This window comes from Solanum tuberosum, unplaced genomic scaffold (genome assembly GCF_000226075.1).
Source record: "Solanum tuberosum cultivar DM 1-3 516 R44 unplaced genomic scaffold, SolTub_3.0 scf00173, whole genome shotgun sequence".
Classification (NCBI taxonomy): Eukaryota; Viridiplantae; Streptophyta; class Magnoliopsida; order Solanales; family Solanaceae; genus Solanum; species Solanum tuberosum.
In genome coordinates, this window is record NW_006239104.1 from 656,209 (window position 1) to 668,695 (window position 12,487).

Below are 12,487 nucleotides of genomic sequence, written 5' to 3' on the forward strand. Positions count from 1 at the left end.
ACGTTTTATATATATATATATATATCTTTGAAGTTTGAAGGCATTTAGATTTTTGTTTTAAAAAATTTTTTGTGTGAAGTTTATATAATCTCCGAGTAGTAAGTATGCAAAGATCTTCTGGGGGGAGGGGGGAGGCGAATGAGGCTTTACACCGTATGACAAGCTCTAATGAGGATATCGCATGGAAAAAACAAAACAAAAAAAAAGTAGAAAAGGTTGAAAAGAAAATCCAAACTAATTTCTGTGTTGTTATAAGCTTTATCTTTTTTCCTCGGCACAACAATTTATTCATTGATCAAAATCAAAATATAAATCCTTTCAAATTTAATTAGAGCATTTTTTACTTTTAAATCAAAGTTCAGAGGAGAAGACGAGGAAATGATATTTTTTTGTTACTAGACAAAAATCACAGGCAGAAAAATACAAATAAAATATAAATGTCAACTTTGGCATAAGATACAAATTAGTACTGATAAATAAATGAGCTCCAAAACACAAGATGCAACTCAATAGTTTTCTTCTCCCTGGTATAGTTCTTACTACAACAACATACCCAGTGTAATCCCACAAGGGTACAGTTCTTACTGTTACAGGTAAATAGACTAAGGAGCTGTTACATGCATTAAAACAAGCAAGACGAGTATTATCCCAAAATGATTGCAGAGGCAAAGCAACTACACAGTAAACTTGTTAACAGATTCCAAAATCAAGTTTACATTACATGATCTCCTTCCTCTTTACAAGTCTAGTAAGACATCCAAATTGTGGAACATGTACGAGAAATAATGCCTGCATAAATATTATCTTGCACTGAAAATTGGTTCAGCATCCGCGCTTGGTTGACTTCTTCTAGTGTACTTGAGTAGTAAACCTTCTGAAGAAAGTCCTGGTACCTTCAGATCCCTATTCATTCGTAACAAAAGTAGAAATGGAGCATATCATATTTCAACCATCGAGTATGACGAAAGAAACAAGATTGAAATCATAGGCAATGTAAAACCCAACCTGACAAATGGCTGCAGTTCTTTCCAATCCCACTTTGGCTTCTCCTGGAATAGTTTGGAAAACCGTTCAGCTGGCACTGATGGCAGTGAAGAAACACTAAAAGCATAAATCCGAGTCTCTATCCCGATCTTTTCGGTTAAGACTTCTCCTTCTAGAACATCAAAACTTCCATTCATCCCTTCTGGAACTTTCTTTCTCCACTCCTCCATAAATCTTTCAAGATTCATTTTTTTCCCTCTTAGGATTACTCTAGCAAAATGCACGCAAACTGGCCTTTCTTCCAACCTCCATGTGCAGCCTCCTCTAGTCTCATCAACCACCTTACTTCCATACACTCCCAAACAGTGCCTTACTATTTCACGAGGAAATCCATCTGCTTCCAGCACAGGCAAAACTTCATCCTCGTTTAGAGCACTTAAAAGCCAGTCATTTAGCACTGCATTATGCAAAAGCATGTTCAGAATCTCATCCACAAAGTTCTCGTCTAAACTTCGCCAATATCCATCTATCTCTACTGCTGCAAGAGCTCGCAACCCTGTGCACAGTTCCTCGTCACTGGCTTGCACCTTCTCAACAAGGTCACTCCATGAATACAAGCCCTTGTTTTTGTGCGTCAATTCGGTATTCATTTGTGACACTTCATCAAAACTATAAGGGTTTTCTGAGAGAAGCAATTTGAGTTTGTCCAATCTAGGAGCAACCTCGACAAGTTCCATACTGCCAGGTACTACTTTGATGACAGAAGCAACCACCGCATTGGCATGATCCTTTTCACTTGAGTTTGGTGAAGCTCCAAGTGCGATCGACAGGTTGGAAGGAGGTATAAGGAATACAGAATTAGAAGTTCCAACAAATTTAATGGCATAAGTTTTTGACTGAGTACAAAGAACTGCATCCTCATCTGGCTGCCCTCTTAATGTTACTCTACAGAATAAGAACAATTTCAACTCAAAACTAGATAAACAAAACGCAAATTGAAGAACTTCACTGAACAATACCACCACGTACCTTTGATTGAGGATATCAGGTAGGAGCTTCTCATCAAGCTCAAGAAGCATTAAATCATCATGAGGACCAAAAAGCTGGTGATAAGCAATAGAGATTGATGTATTAGATTGAATATTTAATATTGCCTCCGCTCCTCCTTCACCATAAGGTAGTGATTTTTCTATTTCCATCTTCAGGTCTAGGCTTCAAGAGAAACCTTTCCAATACCCCCACAACCACAAAAAAGGAAAAAGAGAGGAACTTTCCTTGTCTATAAAGTCCTCATAAGATAGATTTCTAGAGCAACAATACAAAGAAAAACTCTGGTAAAAACAAATACGAGCACAAACAGTCCTGTGCAGAATAGTTATCAGGATCAAAACCCCAGATGACGACGGAACTCAAATGACAGTTTCACTTTCGTGCCACAACATGTATCTACACTTGACCTGCAAGACAAAACATCTCCAACCTAAGTTGAAGTACAAAATTTAACTAAAACTATTTGTTCTGATAAATATGGGAACAGCATGAAGCTGAATTTTTTTATTTTAATTTGACGACCTTTAATTTTGTTTCAATCGAGGTTTATTGGAAACAATCTCTCTACCCTCATAAAGGTAGGGGTAAGATCCATGTACATCCTACCTTTTTGCTTTTGGGATTTCACTAGGTATGTTGTTGTTGTTGTTGTTGTCGTCATAACTTGTTTAGTTTCTAGATTAAGGCAATGGCGAAATATATCATCAAGGATTATATACTCATAAATTGTGCATTTTTTCCAGAACACAATGAATGAAAAACTCATTTGATGGTCTTTAAGAGATAGGTTAGTAATTTCTGAAAGAATATCAACAGAAAGAATCAACTAAGAAAAAGAAACTCCTATCTGTAGAAGGCCCAGAAGTAAAAATATATTTTGAAGGTTGAATTTGTACAGAAAGTGATCAAATACAAAACCAGTTCTATGAGATCATTTTAAAATCCAATTAAAAGCTTGGCAGAACTTAATCAGCTGAACACCGTAAAGATAGGGAAACTCAGCTAACATTCAAAACATGAGACACATTATGGCCAACTGACTCCTGCTCTGAACGTTCATGTATGTAGCTTCAGAAAGAAGAAAAAACAAGACAGCATGGGCATAGCTAATTACAAAACCAGGAAACATTCAAGTCAACTTCGAAATGAATACAGTTTTGGAGAAAATAATTTATAAGTTTGAGAAAAATAATCTCGGAAAGCATAGATTTTCAACCGAAATTTTGATGGCTTCTTCGGATGACCCTGTAATGTTTCCAAGGATATGAGCCGTAAGCTTGTCATGTAAAATTGTGGCAACAGTTTGCAACAGTATAAGTTGATGAATGTGGACTTCGTATCCCTAAACACAATTTTCCTGAAACTTTGATTTCATAGATAGTCAGTCAACTAATAGTTATTATTTCAAAAGCCACATTTGTTCTTGATTCTAAATTTCTTCAACAAAGAAGTGGCTTTCTGAAATAATATTTATTAGTCGAGTGACCCTATGAGAAATCAACTCAGAGTTCTCTATTTCATACAAAAGTATATTATTTAATCTGCCTCAAGTTACTTAATACTTTCTATCTTCCGAAATCCCAAAACAAATCATATGATTTTCAAATAATAACATTTTATAGTACTTTGAATTCTTTCAAAAATTCATATTTTTTTCAACCATAATGTGATGATTCCTCCATTCTAGTAACTTATCAGCTATATAACCAAAAAGCAAAGAACTTAAATATTACTTCCTGCTCTTACTAACAAGTCAAACTGACTACCTAAAACCTTGTGATTATTCAGATTTTGTCGCATCAGAATATCAGCAAAAGTTAACCAAACAGGGAGATAGCAAAAATTTGACCCAACTCTTAAAAGAGAATACAACTATACAAGAGACCAAAATGCAATAACTAACAGTTTCTACCAAATAAAGCCTGAATTCTTTGAAATGACATTTGCAACCTTTTGTTGTCTATGGAAAACAATGAAATATTGACCAAAAACAAATAAAACTCGTATCTAAATTCTTGTCAAAAACCCTTCATTTCTTCTCATAGAACCGAATCTCCTAAAACACAAAAACGTCTAATGCTTGTTGTTCCAGATGAACTTAACAAGATCTCAAGCAATAGCAGCAAAAAGAAAAAAAAACACACACCAAAACCATCCAAATGAACACGGCAACACACAACCCCAAGTTGAAATTTTCAAAAACTATAAGCAGAAAAATTTACCCTTTTTTCCTGGGAGGCGATAATTGTGCGCTGATCTCCGATGGAGTTCGGGTAGGGTTGAAGAGATTAGTAGAGACAGAAGTAGGGGAACTGTGGATTTGGATTTTGGAGGGAAAATTGGAGAGATGAAAGAAAACTTCCCAATTTTTTTTGTTAATGGGTTGGAAGGCCCACTATTATGGGCTTGGCCCTTTTGGAATATATAAGGAATTTTTGTGTTTGGACTATTATTAGAGCCCAAGTATGTGGATCATGATTGTCATAGGAAAACTTACATAAATATACTATATTAAGAAGATATTTACCATTTATAGTAATTACATTTTTGTTTACTTGGACACTTATAATACATTTATAATATACTTTTATGAAAAAATTACAGAAATCCCACCTTTTAGTTTACTTATTACCATTATCCCCTATAAGTTTTACAAATCTCCAAAATCCCTCATTTTCGTGCATCAGATTAGTGTATCATGTATAAAATGTACATCAGATTAGTGTATCATGTATAAAATGTACATCAGATTAGTGTATCATGTATAAAATGTACATCAGATTAGTGTATCATGTATAAAATGTACATCAGATTAGTGTATCATGTATAAAATGTACATCAGATTAGTGTATCATGTATAAAATGTACATCAGATTAGTGTATCATGTATAAAATGTACATCAGATTAGTGTATCATGTATAAAATGTACATCAGATTAGTGTATCATGTATAAAATGTACATCAGATTAGTGTATCATGTATAAAATGTACATCAGATTAGTGTATCATGTATAAAATGTACATCAGATTAGTGTATCATGTATAAAATGTACATCAGATTAGTGTATCATGTATAAAATGTACATCAGATTAGTGTATCATGTATAAAATGTACATCAGATTAGTGTATCATGTATAAAATGTACATCAGATTAGTGTATCATGTATAAAATGTACATCAGATTAGTGTATCATGTATAAAATGTACATCAGATTAGTGTATCATGTATAAAATGTACATCAGATTAGTGTATCATGTATAAAATGTACATCAGATTAGTGTATCATGTATAAAATGTAATGTATCTTATTTAACTATTAATGTATCTCGTGCATCAGATTAATGTATCAGCGCTTATATTATTGTGTCCGTTTGAGGGATTTCTGTAATTATAAACTTTTAAGGGATAAATTGTAATTTTGTCTTAAAAGTATGTGATTTCTGTAATTTGTCCTAATTTTAATACACACAGAGAATAATTTATAAAACACACATAATATAAGTTTTATTGATGGATAATACATTTATCACACATTTTAATACACTTATAATACATCGTGTAAATTTCCTATCAAACAAACATAAAAAAAATAAAAAATTATAATACATTTATGATACAATTTTAATACATTTATCACACATTTTAATACACTTATAATACATCGTGTAAATTTCCTGTCAAACAAACATAAAAAAAAAACAAAAAAAATTATACTAATACATCTATATTGCATGCATAATATACATAATGCAAATTTTTTATAGCATTGTTATGTATTGTTATAAATGGTAATAAATAAAAAGTATCATTAAAATCCATATTTATTTATGAAAAAGTACTCACCCAAATAACTTAATGACCTTGTAATTCTATTACATTTTTAAACCTTGCATTATTAAACAAGTTAAGAATGAGGGTGTGTTCGGTACATAGAAAAAACGTTTTTTGGACACTGTTTTTCAACAAAAGTCTATAAAATAAGGGAAAAGGCACAAGTACCACCCCCTAGACTTTGATCGAAATTCTAGAAACATACCTTAACCAAATTAAGGTCTTATTATCCCCTCCCCCTCCGAATTCATTTTTTAAATAATTTTATACACCTTTTAGCTTATGTAGCACACTACATGATCCACGTAGCTGAGGTGTGTAGCCAAAAAGGTTTATAAAATAACAAAACAAAAAAATCGGGGATAATATAACCTTAGTTTAATTAAGGTGTATCTCTAGAATTTCGGACATAGTTTAGGAGGGAACTTGTGTCTTATCCCATAAACTAAGGACAATAACTTTCCTAGTGGAGCAGGGAATACAAGTTTCACAAGTGACATTTATTTATTGTGATATTGTGTCATTTTCATCCTTTAACACATCTTGTCTTCACCCTCACACCTATAACCACCCACCTCTTATATTATTTGCCTAGATTATATACAAATACTATTAAAATACTTTTGCTTATGTATTAAACACAAAAAATCACTTATTTTTAAGAAAACATTTTCTTTTCATATCGAACACACCCTAATAAGGCACATATTTTTTTATTTTTAAGGGATAAGAAAAGATAAATAGTTGAAAAACTTATTCCATGCGCACGATAAGACAGTCTAGTAGTTACAAAATAATACCTGCAATATTACAATTCAAATTCCAGTGAGCAAGGCTATTGGCTATTGTTGCATGTAGATCACTTTATATTAACTGTTTTAATATATATTATTTGAGTCGGGGATCTTTCAGAAATAATTTTCTACCTTAGCAAGATATGTAAAGATAAAATTTGTTTCAAGTATGAATTTATTGGATCTGTTGTTGTTGATTATTGTGCTTTTCTAGCCCATCATCAAAAGACCAATTGTCCCATCGCCAGGATGTTTCAACACCAAATGAATCTTTAGAACACTAAATAGCCCAAAAAAGCAAAAGATTTGGGCATTAATTTCTAAATTGATTAGATCGGTCATGAAGATGTGCCAATTATTTAGGACAAGCAAATTTAATATAGATCACTTTCATTAGTTCTTGAGTTAAATTATACTCTATTATTTACGATACTTGCAATATAATGAGAATATTTGAGTTTGATGATTTTGTGTGTATTTAGATGGAGGAAAACATTTTTCATAAATTATTGGTTAAAAAAAAAATAATCTTAAAAGTAAGAAAAATATTTTTTGTATATAAGAAATCTAAAAAAAAATCATTTTCTTCTAGCAGGTGACAAAAAAATCTTTATCCCTCCAATTATGCAGTAGTATACACTGCTTAGATTGTAATAATTATTAATAATAAATGGATGGATGGATTTTTTTGTTGGATACTCTATCTCTAGCACATAGATATAGTTGTCATCCAAATTGATGACATTAATTTATGATCATGACTTCAAAGAATTAGACTATATTGACCCTGCAAGTGTATTAAGACAAAATTTTGTAATATAAATTATTTCACTCTTATTGCCACTAAATGGTGTAATATATGGAGTACAGTTGTTTCTTTCATAATTAGAGATTCGACTTCAAATTTTGAATATGAAAAAATATTTTCATCCGAGTGGGTTCTAGGCGGCACAAATCTAAATTAGTTAGACTCGATAGAAAATATTTTTTTAAAAAAAGAATTATTTCATAGATGTCCAATATCTTATATCTCCCATGTTCTCTTGTTATCCTCCCAATTAATGACATTTTTTTAATATTGCAAGTGTATATATATATATAAAAAAAATTGCTCAACATGTTACCGTACCTCCCATGTTCTCTTGTTGAAGCTATTTAGAAAAGTAGAATTACTTATAATAGCAGACAAATATAAAATAAAATTGAGACTTCTTTGAATACTTTGCAGTGAAATAAACAAAAAAGATAGACTTGGTTTTAGCAATATATAATAAGTATTAACACGGATGTTATTAAGTTACATAAATTCTTTAACATAACTCATAAAATATTACAACATGAAAATATAAATTTATACTATCTTACTAATAAATTATTTATCGTGAGAGACAAAAATTAAAAATCGATACAAAATAAAGGCAAAAGCCCAAATGACCCATCAATTTTTTATAGTCCAAGTTCACATCAATGGCTTTAAGTAGCAACATGAAATGTTTCCAGGAAAAAGGGAGCTGGAAGGGAAGTAGTTGATAATCGATCCCACACAATTTATGGCTACTTATTACAATATTAATTTGCACATCTGGTCTCTGGATATTTGTTGTCTTGGATAATCTCTTTACTACACATTTTTTTTGTGTGGATATCATGCATATGCAGCAATTATGGTTCGTTCATTTTTATTTATCCAGTATTGATTTGATCTATCTTTTAATAAGAAATTTCAAACACACGAAATATATTATTCTTTGAATATAATAAAGCTAATATGATTAAAAAATGCATTGGAAATGACTAAAACTAATAATAAAGCTAAATAATATTTTGAGTCATTACCGATTCTTATGCAATTGATATACTCCTTCCGTTTCTTTTTATTTGTCCATTTTTTTCTTTTATGTATTCCGTTTTACTTGTCATTTTTTGACAAATCAAGAAAGGACAATTTTTTAATCTATTATACCCTCAATTTATTTACATTAAATTAATGTTTTTTGAAAAATATAGTGAGTAAAAATATTTGGAATCTTATCGATCAATTAATAGAGATAATTAAAATGATAAATTTACTATAGCAATCGATATTTTCTTAATATGTGTGTCAAGTCAAATTTGACAAGTAAAAAAGAACACAGTGAGTAGTTGTTATTTTTTTTTTATCCTTAATTAAAGTGAAATTTGAAAATCATTACAAGTAATATGATATGACTCATTGTTGTCCGTATCGATCTACAATTGACGAGTGTTATGATTTGCCAAAAGTAAAAAGTGAGAATTCAAAAAAAAAATATCAAATCGATTAATCCAAAATTGAACATATATAAAAATTCCAATCAAATCCGAACTTAGATTAGATTTGAATTCTACTTCATTATTTCAAAAATCAAATATCCAAATTGAAATTCTCATATCTAATTCGATGGACCGAACACACACCCCAAATACAATGTCCCAAAACCCTATTCTTATAGTTGAAAAGTGTTTCAACAGTCAACACTAAACAATTGATGAATGTTGTATCATTTATGAATATTTGAAAATTGATAAGCTTGTGTCTCACCTTATCTTAGCTGTTAGGTTATATATACATGGAGATATACCTAATTTAAAAGAAAAATCGTATGCCAAGTTTGATACGAATCTAATTGAAGGCAATAACATGCATTTATATATATAGACATATATTTGCTGGCTTTGTAATATATATTATCTAGTATCTACCTAGCTCCTTTACTGCCACTAATGGCACAACGACCTCACAATGGCGGAGCCAGGAATTTCAAGAAGGGTGTCCAGAAATTGTACTAAAAATAACAAAAGCTTTTTTAAAAAAGATGAAAAAGAAAGTTGTTTCTAGTGAGAGTATTAGCTTATCCAAGGTGTCTTGAACCCAGTGGCGTAGGCACATGTATGCTAGGGTGTCCAATTGGACACCCTTCGTCGGAAAAAAATGGTCACATATACAAGTAAAATGATACACAAAGTGATTAAATAACATATTTTGGACACCCTTGGCATAATAGGCTGTTATAGCCTAGTGGTTTAAGATGTTTTGAATGTGTGTTTAGACATCTTTAATGAGTTAGTGCTCGCGTGTTCAAATCTCACTCGCAACAATTTTTTTCCATTTTTAAAAAGAGCTTTTGTTGTTTAATTTTTGGACCCTCTTCGTGAAATTTCTGGCTCCGCCACTGCTTGACCCATTAGGCTATAATAACTTGTTGTGTCAAGGGTGTCCAAAATATATAATTTGATCACTTCGTATATCATTTTACTTATATATACGATATATTTTTCAGACGAGGGGTGTCCAATTACTACCATGTAGCTACGCCTCTGCTGAAACATCATGGGCTACGGAGGAGGGAGCAAAATAATAGCGAATCAGAATTTTCACTAAGAAAAAATGAGATGACTAGCATATAAAATAAAATATCTAGATATTTGTTTTACTCATTTACATCGATATAAATTCTTAGTGAATGGGCGGTATTTATATTTTATACGTCATGTATAAGACTTCTTGTCATGAAACCTTGTCTGGGTCTAATTAAATATTCATACCTGTTAGTTTGCTACCTGTCACTTCATTATAGGATGTAATTAATGTTGTGACCCTTTTTCCTCGATAATTCAACAAGGAGAATTTATGAACGAATTAAATTTTCAAATGTAGAAAACAATGAATGTTATTGATTTAAACTTGCGTTTATTTTGGTGTGTACGTACAATAGATTGTAACATTTATATGAAGTTATATAAGTAGATACACGATATGTTAGGCAGGATATTAACTTTGTTTCTATATGATGATATGACTTTTACTTAAGGTGTTTAAAAAATGAACAAGATTTCTTGGAGCGTCTAAATAAAAATTAGTGTCAACTTTAAGGAACTGCTGATGGTTCAGCCTTTCTCAATTATTACAGTTTGGTCTTGTTCCTCATTCTTTCTGTCTAGTGATGTTCGATGGGTTTCCATATATATAATTTGGTACTTGAAGGTTTACATATAACCCTGCATCAATCACAACAACAATAACATATTTAATGTAATTTTATAAATGGAGTTTGGGTAGAATAAAATGTATATTGACTCTATTCAGTCTCTGATAAAGTAGACAAGTTATTTTCAATAAATCATCAATTCAAAATAAATATAGTAGTATTCTTCATACGAGCATTAACTTTTAGTGAATGAATTTAAGACCGTGTAAGCGATCTAGTTGAATCAATGTATTCAATCCAAAAAATATGTGGTTGAAAAATAAAAATAAATGTTACGTGCTTTATGGATGAGATACTCTATGATCTAATTATATTTCACATTAGACCTAACATTAAGGTTTAAATAAATAATAATAATTTTTAAAAAAAGAACAGTTGTGAGTTATAATAGTAAAAAGGTGGCCAATCGGATACTTTTCATGGATGACTCTTTGGCCTTTCGACTCGCTTCGGCGACTTCGCCCTTTAAGTGACAAGGGGGTGAGCCGCTCCAAGCGGAAAGCGATAGTGAATCCCGAACTTGCCCACGCTCATCCAAACCGGCCTCAAAAAGCGATCGGAAAGCGAAGCCCTTCTTTCCAATCCAAGCCGGCGAAGCCATCTCTATATCTAACCACCGCTCACCCCGATCACATATTGGCACGTTCATGAATTCAACAATGATATTTCAATGATTAAAGGTGTTCAAAATGGCTAAGTGTTGTGTGTTCAAAGCAAAATATAGGACCAATTATCGCCAGCTGGCCTGCATCGACTTCATACTAAAGCCAATATATTACAAATCAATAAATTTATTTTAAAATGAAATAATATTTTTTTTATTAATTTTAATTTGTCATTTGAAATGCTTTCTAATCCTTTATATTTTCTATTTTTATTAAGAATAAGAAAATGGTTTCCCCATATAATATTGTTCTTGTTAGGGGTTCTTTGTATTATTATTGGTGCAGAAACATTGAAATTTAGATAAGAACAATATATAGTATATATTTCTGCTATTTAAAGAAGGATATTTGCATTGAAGCTGGAACTGACTAGGCAGTGAGGGCATGGGTTTATTTCTTTTTTCCTTATTGCACTTTTTTGTGTATATTTTTAGTTTTTAAAATATATATATATTTTTTTAGCTATATTTATCAAATCTTTTTTAAATTACGCATGTCATTTAATAATCGGTTCATTTAACACATCAAAAATAAGTGTATTTCACATACTTAATTTATGTACACGTGTATCTAAAAAAAACGCACTCTTACCAAGTTTAAGTATTTAGTTATTTGGACTAAATTTGAATATTATTTTTAAAAAATTTATTAAGTTCAAGGAGCTATTTAGATATTCAGTCCTCGTCTTTCCTCCACCCCTTATCCTACCCCCCTTGTTATTTGTATTTTTTTTAAGGGAAAAGGATAAAAAAAATGCCTTTAAACTATGTGAAAGGAATAAAAATGTCTTTCGTTTTTAGTTTGGCTAAAAATGTCCTTACCATCAATATTTTGGCTCAAAAATACTCTTTCAGTCAATATTTTGGTCCAGAAATACCCCTATAATTACAAAATTGGTCAAAAATGCCCTTTTTCCGAATAAATATATTGTTCTTTCTTTTTAAACACATCTTCTTTCTTTCACATAGTTTAAGAACATTTTTTACCCTTCTCCTCTTTTTTAATGAATCTTGATGGCAAGAATCTTCTTCGACTTTGTTATTATCGCAAAAAAAAGATTATTTCTCAAAAAAGTTCAAAAGAGCAGAACGATCGTCCAACTACCAAAATAGAAGGAGCCCCCACCCAACAAAAAAAGAAGAAGAGAGAAGTT

At 31.2% G+C, this 12,487-nt stretch overlaps 1 protein-coding gene across 3 annotated transcripts; it reads right to left on the bottom strand.

The window, feature by feature from the left end:
- Nucleotides 1-427: 427 nt before the first annotated feature.
- LOC102578670 (sister chromatid cohesion protein DCC1) lies at nt 428-4,382 on the bottom strand. 3 transcript variants are annotated; one of them, XM_006354553.2, is made up of 4 exons: nt 4,257-4,382; nt 2,014-2,441; nt 1,006-1,929; nt 428-903 (listed from the first exon to the last, which is right to left on the bottom strand). In XM_006354553.2, exons 2-4 carry the CDS (start codon nt 2,181-2,183, stop codon nt 801-803), a joined length of 1,197 nt encoding a protein of 398 aa, XP_006354615.1. In that variant the 5' UTR covers nt 2,184-2,441; nt 4,257-4,382; the 3' UTR covers nt 428-800. The 3 variants fall into 3 exon arrangements, with proteins under 3 accessions (XP_006354615.1, XP_015167431.1, XP_015167430.1); XM_015311945.1 differs by having other exon boundaries at nt 2,014-2,087; nt 4,257-4,373; XM_015311944.1 differs by having other exon boundaries at nt 2,014-2,464; nt 4,257-4,373.
- Nucleotides 4,383-12,487: the final 8,105 nt, after the last annotated feature.

Coding starts and splice junctions, on each gene's coding strand:
- LOC102578670 (XM_006354553.2), bottom strand. CDS start 2,183: ATGGAAATAGAAAAATCACTACCTTATGGTGAAGGAGGAGCGGAGGCA. Junction 1,930..2,013: donor CCTGATATCCTCAATCAAAG/GTACGTGGTGGT, acceptor CTTATTCTGTAG/AGTAACATTAAGAGGGCAGC. Junction 904..1,005: donor GAACTGCAGCCATTTGTCAG/GTTGGGTTTTAC, acceptor ACGAATGAATAG/GGATCTGAAGGTACCAGGAC.